The sequence below is a fragment of the Oncorhynchus kisutch genome, linkage group LG12 (genome assembly GCF_002021735.2).
Source record: "Oncorhynchus kisutch isolate 150728-3 linkage group LG12, Okis_V2, whole genome shotgun sequence".
NCBI lineage: Eukaryota > Metazoa > Chordata > Actinopteri > Salmoniformes > Salmonidae > Oncorhynchus > Oncorhynchus kisutch.
Window position 1 is genome coordinate 7,133,050 of NC_034185.2, and position 17,292 is coordinate 7,150,341.

General features: G+C 42.8%; 1 protein-coding gene across 1 annotated transcript in view; it reads right to left on the bottom strand.

Annotated features, from left to right (window-relative positions):
* LOC109881311 (synapse differentiation-inducing gene protein 1-like) overlaps positions 1 to 17,292 on the bottom strand; it is a 153,897-nt gene that overhangs the window by 55,315 nt on the left and 81,290 nt on the right. Inside the window, exon 3 of the mRNA XM_020473469.2 lies at positions 9,457 to 9,594. Within this exon, the coding sequence (XP_020329058.1) occupies positions 9,457 to 9,594 (138 nt within the window). The remainder of the gene's footprint in view (positions 1 to 9,456; positions 9,595 to 17,292) is intronic.

Below are 17,292 nucleotides of genomic sequence, written 5' to 3' on the forward strand. Positions count from 1 at the left end.
AGGGGAGGAGGAGGGGAAGAGGAGGAAACTGAACACGCACCCCTGAGGGGCTCCAGTGTTGAGGATCAGCATGGCGGATGTGTTGTTACCTACCCTTACCACCTGGGGGCGGCCCTCACGAAGTCCAAGATCCATTTGCAGAGGGAGGTGTTTAGTCCCAGGATCCTTAGCTTAGTGTTGAGCTTTGAGAGGACTTTGGTGTTGAACGCTGAGCTGTAGTCAACGATTAACGGCATTCTCACATAGGTGTTCCATTTGTCCAGGTGTGAAAGGTCAGTATGGAGTGCAGTAGAGATTGCATCATCTGTGGATTTGTTGGGGAGATATGCAAATTGGAGTGGGGTTTCTGGGATAATGCTGTTTGAAAGCACTTCATGGCTACACACGTGAGTGCTGCAGGTCGGTAGTCATTTAGGCAGGTTACCTTATTGTTCCTGGGCACAGGGACTATGGTGGTCTGCTTGAAACATGTTGGTACCACAGACTCAGTCAGTGAGAGGTTGAAAATGTCAGTGAGGACACTTGCCAGTTGGTTAGCACATGCTCTTAGTACACGTCCTGGTAATCTGGCCCTGTGGCCAGACAGATGCTTATAAGGGGGAGGCTTGCAAGGATGTTGCCTTGCAAGCCTCCCCCTTTTTCCTCCAAACATAACAATGGTCATTATGGCCAAACAGTTATATTTTTGTTTCATCAGACGAGAGGACATTTCTCCAAAAAGTACGCTCTTTGTCCCCATGTGCAGTTGCAAACCGTAGTCTGGCTTTTTTATGGCGGTTTTGGAGCAGTGGCTTCTTGTTGAGCGGCCTTTCAGGATATGTCGATATAGGACTCATTTTACTGTGGATATAGATACTTTTGTTCCTGTTTCCTCAAGCATCTTCACAAGGTCCTTTGCTGTTGTTCTGGGATTGATATGCACTTTTCGCACCAAAGTGCATTCATCTCTAGGAGACAGAACTCGTCTCCTTCATGAATGGTATGATGGCTGCATGGTCCCATGGTGTTTATACGTGTGTACTATTGTTTGTACAGATGATTGTGGTACCTTCAGGAGTTTGGAAATTTCTCCCAAGGATGAACCAGACTTGTGGAGGTCTACAAATGTATTTTCTGAGGTCTTTGGATAGGTCTTTAGATTTTTCCCATGATGTCAAGCAAAGCGACACTGAGTTTGAAGGTAAGCCTTGAAATACATCCACAGGTTCACCTCCAATTGACTCAAATGTTGTCAATTAGCCTATCAAAAGCTTCTAAGTCCATGACATCATTTTCTGGAATTTTCCAAGCTGTTTAAAGGCACAGTCAACTTAGTGTATGTAAACTTCTGACCCACTGGAATTGTGATACAGTGAATTATAAGTGAAATAATCTGTCTGTAAACAATTGTTGGAAAAATTATGTGTCACGAACAAAGTAGATGTCCTAACTGACTCGCCAAAACTATAGTTTGTTAACAAGAAGTTTGTGGAGAGGTTGAAAAACACGTTTTAATGACTCCAACATAAGTGTATGTAATCTTCCGACTTCAACTGTAAGTAATTTAGCTCGTCCTGTATGCTCGTGTCACTGGACAGCTCTCAGCTGTGCTTCCCTTTGTAGTCTGTAATAGTTTACATATCTGACGAGCATCAGAGCCAGTGTAGTAATATTTAATCTCAGTCCTGTATTGATGCTTTGCCTGTTTGATGGTTCATCGCAGGGAAAAGCTGGATTTCTTATAAGCTTCCGGGTTATTGTCCCGCTGCTTGAAAGTGGCAGCTCTCCCCTTTAGCTCAGTTAGGATGTTGCCTGTAATCCATGGCTTCTGGTTGGGGTATGTACGTACCGTCACTGTGGGGATGACGTCCTCAATGCACTTATTGATAAAGCCATTGACTGATGTGGTGTACTGCTCAATGCCATCGGAGGAATTCCCGGAAGATATTCCAGTCTGTGATAGCAAAATAGTCCTGTAGTTTAGCATCTGCTTCATCTAACCACTTTTTTATTGATCGAGTCAACTGGTGCTTCCTTATTTAGTTTTTGCTTATAAACAGGAATTAGGAGGATAGAATTATGGTCAGATTTGCCAAACGGAGGGCAAGGGAGAGCTTTGTACATGTCTCTGTGTGTGGAGTAAAGGTGGCCTAGGGTTTTCCCCCTCTAGTTGCACATTTAACATGCTGGTAGAAATGAGATTAAAACAGATTTAAATTTCCCTGCATTAAAGTCCCCGGCCGCTAGGAGTGCCGCCTCTGGATGAGCATTTTCCTATTTACTTATGGCCGAATCAGCTCAATGAGTGTGGTTTTAGTGCCAACATTGGTTTGTTGTGGTAAATAGACAGTTAAAGAATGTAGATGAAAACTCTGTTGTGAAATAGTGTGGTCTACAGCTTATCATGAGATACTACCTCAGGCGAGCAAAACTTTGAGACTTCCTTAGATATCGCACACCAGCTGTTGTTTACAAATATACATAGACCGTCACCCCTTGTCTTACCAGAGGCAGCTGTTCTATGCTGCTGATACAGGGTTTAATAACCCGCCAGCTGTAAGTTATTAATGTCGTTATTCAGCCACGACTCGGTGAAACATAAGATATTACAGTTTTTAATGTCCGGTTGGTAGGATATACGTGCTTGTAGTTTGTTCACTTTATTATCCAGCGATTGCCACCGGTACTATTGACCAACGTACAAAGGCAGATTTGTCACTGACACTCGTCACTGGATCCTTACAAGGCACCCCGACCTCCTTCCGCGATATCTCTGTCTTTTTCTCCTGCGAATGATGGGGATGAGGGTCTTGTCGGGTGTCTGGAGTAAATCCCTCTTGTCTGACTCATTAAATAAAAATGATTTGTCCAGTTCATGGTGGGTAATCATTGTTCTGATGTCCATAAGCTCTTTTCGGGTGTTAGAGAATGTAGCAGCAACATTATGTACAAAATAAGGGTCTTTACGCCCCTTCGTTGGTGATTGGTCAACAGTCTACTCCTGGTGAGAGTGGGAACTACTGTATGTATGAGTGCAGGCCGAGCCAATGATCTAATTTCAAGATTAGATCATTCTGGTTAGTGTTGTGAAGCATAAACAAAATAAACTATAATATATACGTTGATTCGCACCCGAAAGGCATGACTCCACAGATCATGAGGATGTCTTATTTGTCTGGCGGTGACCTACCGTTATTGGTCACCAGCCCAGAGAGCCAAAATGTTTATTTTACACACGTTTTCACCAACCAGCAAACATCTTAGATGGTAAAGCTTCCATTTGGTCTGTTTGAGCTATAGCTACATAGGGGGATAATAAATGAATCCTTAGGTTGGTAGAAACACATTTAGCCTTTTGCCAATGTTATCTGATGATGTATGACTTAATGGCAACATCAAATGTCCACCGAGTGGCTATATATTTGCGCATGAAAAATATGATGAAAACACTTGGATGTCCCCCGACACCACCACAATGTTTGAGAGAGGTTGGTGTTGTAAAAATGTCATTTTTAGAGTAAATACCTTTTGTGCATAAACAGTGCAATTACCACATTCGGGACACTATAGAGAGGTTGGAAGGACACCTGGATGGGTGGGTATAATTTGTGGTACGTTCCAACAGGAATCTGTTACAAAAACTTTACAACGTTGCCAACAAACAACGCATACTAAGTTGTATAGCGACTAATTAAGATACCGGGTAGGGAGTGGGAAAATGTAATTACGTTTGTCACTCACCATGTTTATTCCCGAAAAACGTCTGTAGCCTATGGACAAACATTTAAGAATAAGTTACGTGGTGAGTTGATGCCTATTTGGCAGCTAGTTAGCTAGGTGAATTGATCATGTTACTTTGTATGCGTTGTTTGTTGGGGTCCTTGTATATTACAAACATTTTTGGAACAGATTCCTGTTAGAACGTTCCAGAAAATGACACCCTGGAAACACCCATAACAGCAGCACAATGTTTGAGTGAGGTTGATATGGTAGAATATTGTGTTTTTATACTGATCTAATAGCATTGCAACTATGTAATAGCGCTGTAATTATCTGATTTACAGACATATGCCACTTTGGAGAGGTTTATGGAGACTTGTAAACATCCCGTGACTACACCTGACACCACTTACAAAAACATCTGCCCATTTCTAGTTGTTAGGTCTAACAATCCCATTTTTTCTCTGATATTGATCACATGTTGTGGAGGCCATTTGATGTGTTTCTAAATCTACATTTTGTCACATCTGAAAGGTTAATAAACGACTATCTTTCCTGTAGTTTTTTGTTGTTGTCTTGCCAACGCAGTGGTGCACTAAACGATGTCTCACATTATAAGATTCTTCCCTTGGTGGTGAGGATTCTCCATACCACCACGCTGCCTCGACAAAACAATGATGTGATTACATTGTTAAAAGTAGCCAGAACGAGCTGTGGCTCAAAGCAGCCTCATAACTGGCAGTCAGATATTTACGCCATAGAGTTGAAATGTCTTTGAATAAAAATTGCTTGTGAACTTCCGAGCGATTTGACACCTTGGTTAAAGTCAAGTACAAACGTATACTGGTAGTCATGGATCCTGGTGGTGGGTCTACACATTCCAGGTGATGTGAAACAACGTATCACCTCGCTGGCTTCTTCTCAGGTGAGCTCTCATTTTGCTATCGCTGGTAAAACTTCTTCGGGATAGGGGGCAGCATTTTCACTTTTGGATAAATAGCGTGCCCAATTTCAACTTCCTGCTACTCATTCCCAGAATATAAGATATGCATATTATTAGTATATTTGGATAGAAAACACTCTGAAGGATCTAAAACTGTTTGAATCATGTCTGTGAACAGAACTTATGTAGCAGGCGCCAGGGGGCGCTCTTTTAATTTATGGATAAAAAAACGTGCCCGTTTTTAGCGCAATATTTTGTCATGAAAAGATGCTCGAGTATGCATATAATTGGCAGCTTTGGAAAGAAAACACTCTAACGTTTCCAAAGCTGCAAAGATATTATCTGTGAGTGCCACAGAACTCATGCTACAGGCGAAACCAAGATGATACTTCAACCAGGAAATGGGCAGAATTTTCGAAGCTCTGTTTTCTATTGTCTCCTTATATGGCTGTGAATGCGCCGGGAATGAGCCTGCCCTTCCTATCGTTTCTCCAAGGTGTCTGCAGCATTGTGACGTATTTGTAGGCATATCATTGGAAGATTGGCCATAAGAGACTACATTTACCACGGGTCCGCCCGGTGTCCTTTGTGTAAATTGGTGCGTAATCTTCAGCCGCAGGCATTTTCTCCTGGGATTCAGAGAGGAAAGCACACTTCCACGAACGATATATCATCGAAGAGATATGTGAAAAACACCTTGAGGATTGGTTCTAAACAACGTTTGTCATGTTTCAGTCGATATTATGGAGTTAATTTGGAAAAAAGTTCGGCGTTTTGAAGACTGAATTTTCGTTTTTTTTTGGTAGCCAAACGTGACGCACCAAACAGAGCAATTTCTCCTAAACAAATCATCTTTCAGGAAAAACGGAGCATTTGCTATCTAACTGAGAGTCTCCTCATTGAAAACATCTGAAGTTCTTCAAAGGTAATGATTTTATTTGAATGATTTTCTGGTTTTTGTGAAAATGTTGCCTGCTAATGCTAACGCTAAATGCTACGCTAGGTGCGCTAGCTGTTACACAAATGCTTATTTTGCAATGGTTGAGAAGCATATTTTGAACATCTGAGATGACAGTGTTGTTAACAAAAGGCTAAGCTTGAGAGCTAGCATATTAATTTCATTTCATTAGTGATTTTCATGAATAGTTAACGTTGCGTTATGGTAATGAGCTTGAGGCTGTATTCACGATCCCGGATCTGGGATGGCTCGACGCAAGAAGTTAAAGGAGCTGCATGGTCAATCCAACAATTGCATTGACCGTGCAGCATTGACGGTGATACTGCCTCTGCAGAAGTCAGGGTATTTATACTTCTTGTGCTTATTAAGGGAGCAGCGCAGAGCTGTTGTGAAGGAAGTTGTCAAGTAAGTGTGTTTGTGTTCATACAGGACCTCCCACCCCCACCTACTGTCAACCAGTCATGTCAATGTGGAACTATACAGCGCACACAGCGATGCGGTACGGAGCTTAATATCTGCATACCTCTGGAAGGCTCCGTAATTGCTCCGTAATTGCGTCACACCCTCCATATAGATCAATCATAAGTTGGCTTATAGACGACGTCCCCCCTACCCAGCACACGTGCACAACCGGACATTGATTGGAGACAGATTGTGCCATTTCTTCGGATTCTCTACCTGCAGCGAACGTGCTAGAAATACCGATAAAAACAAGGCCCCCACCACCATACAAGAAAAATACAAAAAGCCCTAAATATGAGGGATATCTGATCAATTTAGATAGGGATGGAGAGAGTAGGTAGAGGTGTATTTTTTGATTACATGGAGTGGGGTCATCCCATATTGGATATTGGATAGATCAGAAGTAGAAGGGAAAGATAAGAGGAGAGTGCTGAAATAGCACATCAAATATGTCTGCACTCAATGGTACTTTGGATAAAGGCCTTTACTACGTGGCTTTTCTCTTTTTTTTAACCTTTATCTAACTAGGCAAGTCAGTTAAAGAACAAATTCTTATTTACAATGATGGCCTAGCAAGGAACAGTGGGTTAATTGCCTTGTTCAGGGGCAGAACAACAGATTGTTTTACCTTGTCAGCTCAGAGATTAGATCTAGCAACCTTTCGGTTACTTGCCCAACGCTCTAACCACTAGGCTACGCTGTCGCCTCTACGCTCTAACCACTAGGCTACGCTGTCGCCTCTACACTCTAACCACTAGGCTACGCTATCGCCTCTACGCTCTAACCACTAGGCTACGCTGTCGCCTCTACACTCTAACCACTAGGCTATGCTATCGCCTCTACGCTCTAACCACTAGGCTACGCTGTCGCCTCTACGCTCTAACCACAAGGCTACGCTGTCGCCTCTACGCTCTAACCACTAGGCTACGCTGTCGCCTCTACGCTCTAACCACTAGGCTACCTGCCACATATGTATCAACTGGAAATGGAAATGACCTCATTACCGTTACCTAAATTTCACACTACATTTCTGCTTACGCCATTTCTGAAATGTTTGTGCATGTTAAAAAAATTATTGAGATTTATAAACTTTTATAAACTGTTTCCCGTTATAAATCAGACCTGTCGTAAAACGGTGCGTACGTGAATGAGCATTAAAACTCACCTGTCCTTGTGCTTGTCTCCACCCCCCTCCAGACGTGGCCATCTTTCCCAATAATCCCTGGGTATTTATACCTGTGTTTTCTGTCTGTCTGTTGCCAGTTTGTCTTGTTTTTTCAAGTCTACCAGCGTCTTGTCTCAGCTCCTGTTTTTCCCCAGTCTCTCTTTTACTCGTCCTCCTGGTTTTTGACCGTTGCCTGTCCTGACCCTGTACCTGCCCACCTGACCACTCTGCCTGACCCTGAGCCTGCCTGCCGTCCTGACCCTGTACCTGCCCACCTGACCACTCTGCCTGACCCTGAGCCTGCCTGCTGTCCTGACCCTGTACCTGCCCACCTGACCACTCTGCCTGACCCTGAGCCTGCCTGCCGTCCTGACACTGTACCTGCCCACCTGACCACTCTGCCTGACCCTGAGCCTGCCTGCTGTCCTGACCCTGTACCCGCCCACCTGACCACTCTGCTTGAACCTGAGCCTGCCTGCCGTCCTGTAGCTTTGATCCACCTCTGGATTTACCGACCTCTGCCTGACCTGACCCTGCCTGCCGTCCTGAACCTTGACCTCTACTCTGGATTACCGACCTCTGCCTGACCTGACCCTGAGCCTGCCTGCTGTCCTGATCCTTGACCTCTACGCTATATTATTGACCCCTGCCTGCCTTGACCTGTCGTTTGCCTTCCCCTGTTGTTACAATAAAACATAGTAACTTCAACAGTCTGTACTTGGTTTTTACCTTCATTCCTGATACATTCACGTTTCCATGGTAACAATAACGGCCTTTATTTGCTGTATAATTTGTAACTATTGTCAGTAGGCCACGGCATGTAAAGATGAATTCTCATTCAATATTTAGTTTATCAATAGATTATTACATTTCTGAGATTAAACAGGCGATGAGGTCACGCTCCTATCCTGCCTTGTTATAGACTCTGAGATTAAACAGGCGATGAGGTCACGCTCTTATCCTGCCATGTTATAGGCTCTGAGATTAAACAGGCGATGAGGTCACGCTCCTATCCTGCCTTGTTATAGACTCTGAGATTAAACAGGCGATGAGGTCACGCTCTTATCCTGCCATGTTATAGGCTCTGAGATTAAATAGGCTATGATGTCACGCTCCTATCCTGCCTTGTTATAGACTCTGAGATTAAACAGGCGATGAGGTCACGCTCCTATCCTGCCATGTTATAGGCTCTGAGATTAAATAGGCTATGATGTCACGCTCCTATCCTGCCTTGGTATAGGCTCTGAGATTAAACAGGCAATGATGTCACTCTCCTATCACACAGAAATACTGTAGCCTCTATCGCACAGCAATAGGCTAACTGTAGCCTAGCCATACTGTCAAATATTTTATATAAGCCACCAGTCTATTTACAGTGTTGGCAGGATGTTTTAATCGTTAGCAATCATGTATGCTGTATCTGGAAAAGGACAGTTCGTTTCGGAAAGGCAGAACTATGGCTAATTGTTGAGGGCTTGTCAGCAGAACCTTTTGAATTCAGGGCAAGCTACTCATAACATTTTCTCTGCAATACTTAGTGTGTGTTTAAACAAATACCGTCTACATTTCTGCCTTTAACCTACCATGTCCCTTACAAGCTGCTTCAACTCAGGGCAGATTGACAGGCTGGAGGAATTAGCCATCTCCGGACACTGAACTACATTATTACCTATAATTACTGAGGAAGAACTAAATTAGCTGCTGTCTGTCTGCCTACCTTTCCATCTGCCTGGCTGTCAGCCTGTCAGGTCTGCCTACCTTTCCGTCTGCCTGGCTGTCTACTTGCCAGCTGGTCTGTCTACCTGCCCCATGTCTGCCTGCCTGTCCTGCATGCTTGCCATGGTTGCCGTGGTTGCCATGGTTGCCGTGGTTGCACAGACAGATGAGGAGACTGGATGTTGAGTCTTCGATAAGACTTCACACTTGAGATAGGTTTGCCATCAACGGCCTGTCCTGTGTGTGGGTGTGTGTGTTAGGGCTGAGAAGTAGAAAGCAGTGACTTCATGGTAGTGACAGGTGTGGGTGTTAACCCCGAAAGAAAGGTGCTGTATCACGGGTATGTGTGTGTACAGTGTGTGTTCTGTACGTGTGTCGTGTTTACCCCCTGGGAGAAGTAGAAAGCAGCGACTTCATGGTAGTGACAGGTGTGGGTGTTAACCCCGAAAGAAAGGTGCTGTATCACGGGTATGTGTGTGTACAGTGTGTGTTCTGTACGTGTGTCATGTTTACCCCCTGGGAGAAGTAGAAAGCAGCGATGCCCAGGGGCCAGAAGCAGCATAACATGGAGAAGATGGCCAGGCCCAGATGGTCTCTGGGTGGGATCACTATGAAGTTATCTTCACTCTCGCTGTCGCTGGAGCAGTCCGTCTGAAAGAGACAAACACTGTTAAAAAGGAACAGGGGGATACCTTGTCACTTGTATAACTGGCCCAATGCTCCTACCACCATAACTTCATCCTGTTCTATATGAACTGTAATCTTCACTCATTGACTCATTCACTCACAGGAGGAGAGAAACAACTTTGCTGCAATTCATTTTTAGGACGAGTGGAGAGACAAAAAAAAAGACAAAAAACAGGGGAAGTTTCTCACATTACAGGGACAGTTAAAAGATTGGACCCTTTTTTGGGACATCTGCCACATCTAACTGCCTGTAGCTCAGGACCTGAAGCAAAGGATATGCATATTTGTGATACCATTTTGAAAGGAAACACTTTGAACTTTGTCAAAATGTTAAATTCATAAAGGAGAATGTAACCCATTTAATCTGATAAAAGATAATGCAAACAAAAAAAAAACAGGCATTTTCATCTTTGAAATGCAAGAGAAAGGCCATAACATTATAAAAGAATCTAGGCGCATTTTAGATTTTGGCCACTAGATGCCAGCAGTGTGTATGCAAAGTTTCATATTGATCCAGTGAAGCATTGCAATACTGCACAATATTGTTTTTCAAGTCTGCCCAAATGTGCCGAATTGGTCAATTTATACATTGTCAAGTACATAACTATAGAGAACATACAAAAATGATATGGTAATACAAAATGTACGTTTACACACTCCCAGGAATGTCATAAATGACGCATCATCAGCTTATACAGTTGAAGTTGGAAGTTTACATACACTAAGGTTGGAGTCATTAAAACTCGTTTTTCAACCACCACAAATTTCTTGTTTTGGCAAGTCGGTTAGGACATCAACTTTGTGCATGACACAAGTCATTTTTTTCCAACAATTGTTTACAGTGTCACGCCCTGACCTTAGATACCTCTGTTTTTTCTTTATATTTTGGTTAGTTCAGGTTGTGACTAGACTGGGTATTCTAGTTTTGTTCTTCTAGGGTTTTTGTATTTCTATAATGGCCTGATATGGTTCCCAATCAGAGGCAGCTGTTTATCGTTGAGAGAAATGTCCAAACGCCTGAAGGTACCACGTTCATCTGTAAAAACAATAGTACATGAATGTACTTTGGTGCGAAAAGTGCAAATTAATCCCAGAACAACAGCAAAGGACCTTGTGAAGATGCTGGAGGAAACAGGTACAAAAGTACCTATATCCACAGTAAAAAGAGTTCTATATTGACATAACCTGAAAGGCCGCTCAGCAATGAAGAAGCCACTGCTCCAAACCGCCATAAAGAAAGCCAGATCACGGATTGCCACTGCACATGGGGACAAAGATCGTACTTTTTGGAGAAAAGTCCTCTGGTCTGATGAAACAAAAATAGAACTGTTTGGCCATAATGACCATCGTTATGTTTGGAGGAAAAAGGTGGATGCTTGCAAGCTGAAGAATAGCATCCCAACCAGCTTTGCTGCAGGAGGGACTGGTGCACTTCACAAAATAGATGGCATCATGCAGAGGGAGAGTTATGTGGATATATTGAAGCAACATCTCAAGACATCAGTCAGGAAGTTAAAGCTTGGTCACAAATGTGTCTTCCAAATGGACAATGACCCCAAACATACTTCCAAAGTTGTGGCAAAATGGCTTAAGGACAACAAAGTCAAGGTATTGGAGTGGCCATCACAAAGCCCTGACCTCAATCCTATAGAAAATCTGTTGGCAGAACTGAAAAAGCACATGGGAGCAAGGAGGCCTACAAACCTGACTCAGTTAGTTACACTGTGAGGTGGAATGGGTCAACAAACCTGACTCAGTTAGTTACACTGTGAGGTAGAATGGGTCAACAAACCTGACTCAGTTAGTTACACTGTGATGTGGAATGGGTAAACAAACCTGACTCAGTTAGTTACACTGTGAGGTGGAATGGGTCAACAAACCTGACTCAGTTACACCAGTTCTGTCAGGAGGAATTGGACAAAATGTACACAACTTATTGTGGGAAGCATGTAGAAGGCTACCTAAAACATTTGTCGAAGGTTACATTTATTAAACAATTTAAAGGCAATGCTACCAAATACTAATTGAGTGTATGTACATTTCTGACCCACACTGGTAATGTGATGAAAGAAATAAAAGCTGAAATAAATCATTCTCTCTACTATTATTCTGACATTTCACATTCTTAAAATAAAGTGGTGATCCTAACTGACCTAAGACAGGGAATTTTTACTCAAGATTAAATGCCATGAATTGTGAAAAACAGAGTTTAAATCTACTTGGCTAAGGTGTATGTAAACTTCCAACTTCAACTGTACACTAACTTTCACACATCTATATGGCTAGGTGGGGCGGGTGTGGAGCCAGAGACAGCAGTGGGAACAAACTGTAGAACCCAGTTCCTACATTTGAAAATAAAAATGGATTTCATCAAACAAAACTATGCTACATTTTTATCTCTGGGACCCTCAGGATGACAAATCAGAGCCAAATTACTGAATGTAAGTCCACATTATTTACCTTCAGAGTTGAATCTATCGAACCAGTTGCCGTGGTAGTGGCTAGTGCATTCTCCTTAATAAACAATAGCATGGCATTCTTTCACTCTAATAGCTACTGTAAATTGGACATTTAAGCTTTCTGCCCTCATAAGACATGTCCATGTCTTGGAAAGTTTGCTTACAACCTCATCACATTAGCGCATGTTAGCAACAACCGTCACGGGACACCGATCCAGTAGAGATTTAAATAGATAGTAGAATTCTAAATGATACTTTCATTCATTTGTAAGAACTTCAGACGAGTCCCGTGACACTTGTGAGTGGTCATTATTAATTTTTATGCGAAAACTTTCTGATGATGATTTTTTGGGGAATTCTCGGACAAACACCGCAGTAGCTCGGCAACCATGCGGACGGCCGACATACGGTGGACCGAGACGGAGAAATAAACGTATATCTCTGTCTCTATACCAACGTTTATAAGGACAATGTTTGTTTGTTAGTTGTTGGTTTTGAGAGTTCACCCAGATTAAGGGAGGAGAGACGCTGTTTAAATGGTGAGTTCACCCAAATCAATTAATTAATAAATAAATAAATAAAATAAAATCACATTTTATTTGTCACATGCTTCGTAAAACAACAGGTGTAGACTAACAGTGAAATCCTTTCTTTTAATTCTATTATGTGTTTTATTTGGACCATTTTTTCTCCCCAGTTTTCGGGGAATCCAATTGGTAGTTACAGTCTTGTCTCGTCGCTGCAACTTCCCAACAATGCGCAGAGGAAAAAATATTAACACAAGGAATAAATACACAATGAGCAACAATTACTAGGCTATATACAATAAATACACAATGAGTAGCGATTACTAGGCTATATACAATAAATATACAATGAGTAACGATAACTTGTCTATATACAATAAATATACAATGAGTAACGATAACTTGTCTATATATACACGGGGTACCAGTATCGAGTCCATGCGCAGGGGTACGAGGTAATTGAGGGAGATATGTACACATATGTGGGGATACTGTGTTATTCCCTCTACAGGGCAATTATTTTTGGCCAAAGCAAAACAAATCTCACTGCCCTTTCAAAATCATTTTATTAAATCCCCAATCTTCTATGGAAGAATACCTGTGATATGCCTGTGCGTAGTACACCTGAAGCATAAATCCTAGTCATTACAGCAGTCCTTTGTACACTGTCTGGATTTGTGATGCAATGGTTTTTCTTTTCACTTTCCATCAACACAAAGAGTGAGTATTAATATAATCTCACTGCTGGAGAATGTTCTAGGATGAGAAGAGGTGGGATAAAACCATCCTACCATCATCCCCGGTTCAGGGTACAAGCTATACTGGTGGCGTGCAGGATGGAGAGAGAGGAAATGAAAAATAGTAGAGAGAGAGAGAGAGAGAGAGAGAGAGAGAGAGAGAGAGAGAGAGATGAAAAAGAGTGTATGTGTAGGAGAGAGAGGGGAGAGAGAGGGGGGGGTGGAGAGAGAGAGGGGGGGAGAGAGAGGGGGGGGGGGGAGAGAGAGGGGGGGGGGGGGGAGAGAGGGGGGGAGAGAGAGAGAGACCCATCCACCAAACTACCAGGTGTGAAACAAGGAAGAGACTCAGGAGGTATGCTAATTTGGTATAGAGGAGACCTAACCCACTTTTAAATTAGTCAAAACAGGAACATTTTACATCTGGCTAGAAATGAATAAGGAAATGATCTCAACAGAGATACATGTCCCTGTGTGCTACCTATATCCCCCCAATATAACCTCCATACTTTAACGATGACAGCTACTCCATCCTACAGGGGGAGATCAACCATTTAAAGGCCTAGGGACATGTACTAGTATGTGGCGACCTAAATGCCAGAACTGGACAAGAACCCGATACCCTCAGCACACAGGGTGACAGCATTCCCTCCCCCATATTCCACCCTAGACACAACCACGTCAACATAACCTACAAAAATGGGTCATAACTCCTGCAGCTTTGTCGGACGCTGGGTATGTACATAGTCAATGGTAGGCTTCGAGGGGACTCATATGGTAGGTACACCTATAGCTCATCTCTTGGTAGTAGTTCTGTAGACTACTTTATCAGTGACCTCAACCCAGAGTCTCTCAGAGCGTTCACAGTCAGTACACTGACACCCCTATCAGATCACAGCAAAATCACAGTCTACTTGAACAGAGCAATACTCAGTCATGAGACATCAAAGCCAAATTAACTGAATGATATTAAGAAATGCTATAAGATGGAAGGAAAGTAGAGTAGAAACCTACCAAAAACCAATTAGGCAAAAACTCAACAGGTCCTTTGCTGTTGTTCTGGGATTGATTTGCACGTTTCGCACCAAAATACGTTCATCTCTAGGAGACAGAACGCGTCTCCTTCCTGAGTGTTATGACGGCTGCGTGGTTCCATGGTGTTTATACTTGCGTACTTGTTTGTACAGATGAACGTGGTACCTTCACGCGTTTGGAAATTGCTCCCAAGGATTAAACAGACTTGAGGAGGTCTACAATTTTTTTCTGAGGTCTTTGCTGATATCTTTTGATTTTCTCACGATGTCAAGCAAAGAGGCACTGAGTTTGAAGGTAAGGCCTTGAAATACATCAGTGTATGTAAACTTCTGACTTGAACTGTAAGTTTGATAAATCCAGAGTATGCACCACACCAAAGGCACTGAAACTGCCTCTGCAACGCAAAGCTCAAAGGCAAATGCAGCGTTTCATTGGATGTTAATGTAATTCTGGTGTTCCAAAATGACGCTGTCGGTGTGATCGAATCGTAAGCAAGCTGGTTCTGGGAAAGCAACACAATCAGACCCAACCAAATCATGAGAAAATAAAAATATAATTACTTGACACATTGGAGAGAATTAACAAAAAAAACTGAGCAAACTAGAATGCTATTTGGCCCTAAACAGAGAGTACCCAGTGGCAGAATACCTGACCACTGCGACTGACCCAAAATGAAGGAAAGCTTTGACAATGTACAGACTCAGTGAGCATAGCCTTGCTATTGAGAAAGGCCGCCGTAGGCAGACATGGCTCTCAAGAGAAGACAGGCCATGTGCACACTGTCCACAAAATGAGGTGGAAACTGAGCTGCACTTCCTAACCTGCCAAATGTATGACCATATTAGAGACACCTATTTCCCTTAGATTACACAGACGATTAAAGAATTTGAAAACAAACCCAATTTTGATAAACTCCCATATCTATTGGGTGAAATACCACAGTGTGCATCACAGCAGCAAGATTTGTGACCTGTTGCCAAAAGAAAAGGGCAACCAGGTAAGAACAAACACCATTGTAAATGCAACCCATATTTATGCTTATTTATTTTCTCTTTTGATAGAGAGAGAGAGAGAAAGAGAGACTCTTTTCAACCCCTGAGTTCCATCTGTGCTTTATTCATTTATTAACACAATACAACCCAGGCAATATGATCTATACTTTTCATTTCTTTCTACAGTACTGCTGTAGCAGAGGCACACTGAGATCACAGCATATCATAATGATTCCCACATAATGATAAAGCCTAGTCATCCCCCATAGCTTTGAGCAGAATGGCCTTAGCACCACTTCCAGAGTCCACTTCCCAGCTAGCACATTTGGTTTCTTGGAAGTTGTGGTACGTATGTTTTTGGTTCTCCATTGGTTTTGGGAATTAAGCCAATAAGTTTCCTTACCAGTAAAATGGAAAGTTTTCTAAACGTTCTGGGAACGGAAGCACAAATGTTACCTGAAACGTACATTTTTAGGTTGCAGGGAGGTTCTGAGAATGTTTTACTCTAGATTCCTGACATTTTTCCTGGGAGGTTTTATGAACGTTCTGAGAATGGAAATTATAGGTCAGGGGTATTAAACTCTTACACTATGAGGCCGGAAGCCTGCTGGTTTTCTGTTCTACCTGGTAATGAATTGAGCCCACCTGGTGTCCCAGGTCTAAATCAGTCCCTGATTAGAGGGGAACAATAAAAAAACACAGAGTTGAGTTTGAGGGTTATTTGAAGGTAACTATTTATTTAAAAAAATACCCTTATAACATCTTTTAATACCCAGGTAAGTTGACTGAGAACACCTCATTTACAGCAGCAACCTGGGTAATAGTTACAAAGAAGGAGGGATGAAAGAGACAATTAGAAGCTGGGGCTGAATAGCTTCTATCTCCAGGCCATCAGACTGATAAACAGCTTTTAATATCCAGACCATCAGACTGATAAACATCTTTTATCTCCAGACCTCTCTCCCAGCTCTGATCACATTGGGGAGCCACTGCTCATCGCTTCGCCCTCAACTTCCGGATTTGTCTGCGTGATGTGCTGTTTGTTGCTACTTGGCTACCCTACCCAACTTTTCATCTTTTACTTTTTATACCAACATCTGTTTTTTTTCTCTCGTTCTCATTTTTTCATTCTTACTTATTCACCCCGGACACTTTGTCTGGACATGGTTAGTCAGCACCTCCACCAGACGAAAAAAGTTAAGTAGTGACATTAACACTATGCCTTCTAATTGCAGTCTCTGTACTCATAAACAGGAGAACTATCATCTTATGGTGAGGATAGCCGTGTTGCCTGCACAGCTTCAGATGCAATCGTTAGGCAAGGGTAATTTCAGTGTAGGAAAGGATGAAACGGCGTCTGTGCCATCAGTAAGTACTGATAGTAGTATAAATCCCCCTCTGCACAGTCCCCGCAGCCGGACAATTTTGTCACGGAAAGAAATGCTTTGGGCTCAACCGGTGTTGCTCATTCAACCGATAGAAACTTTCAACCCCATTAAGCAGCGAGTTGGAGTCGGAGTCAGAGGCCGAGCCGTCTCTGGTCTCTACTCCTCCAGTTACGGGGTCTGAGATGCCGACACCTCCCACCATTAGCTCTGACAAATTGAAAACCCATTGGCGACTCCATTACCCGCAGTATTAGAATAAAAAAGATTCATCCAGTGATCATACACTGTTTACCAGGGGGAAGGGCTACCGACGTTAAGGCTAATCTCAATATGGAGGCTAAGGCTAAAACTGGTGCAGGGCTACTGACGTAAAGGCTAATCTCAATGTGGAGCTGGCTAAGGCTAAAACTGGGGCAGGGCTACTGACGTAAAGGCTAATCTCAATGTGGAGCTGGCTAAGGCTAAAACTGGGGCAGGGCTACTGACGTAAAGGCTAAGCTCAATGTGGAGGCTAAGGCTAAAACTCT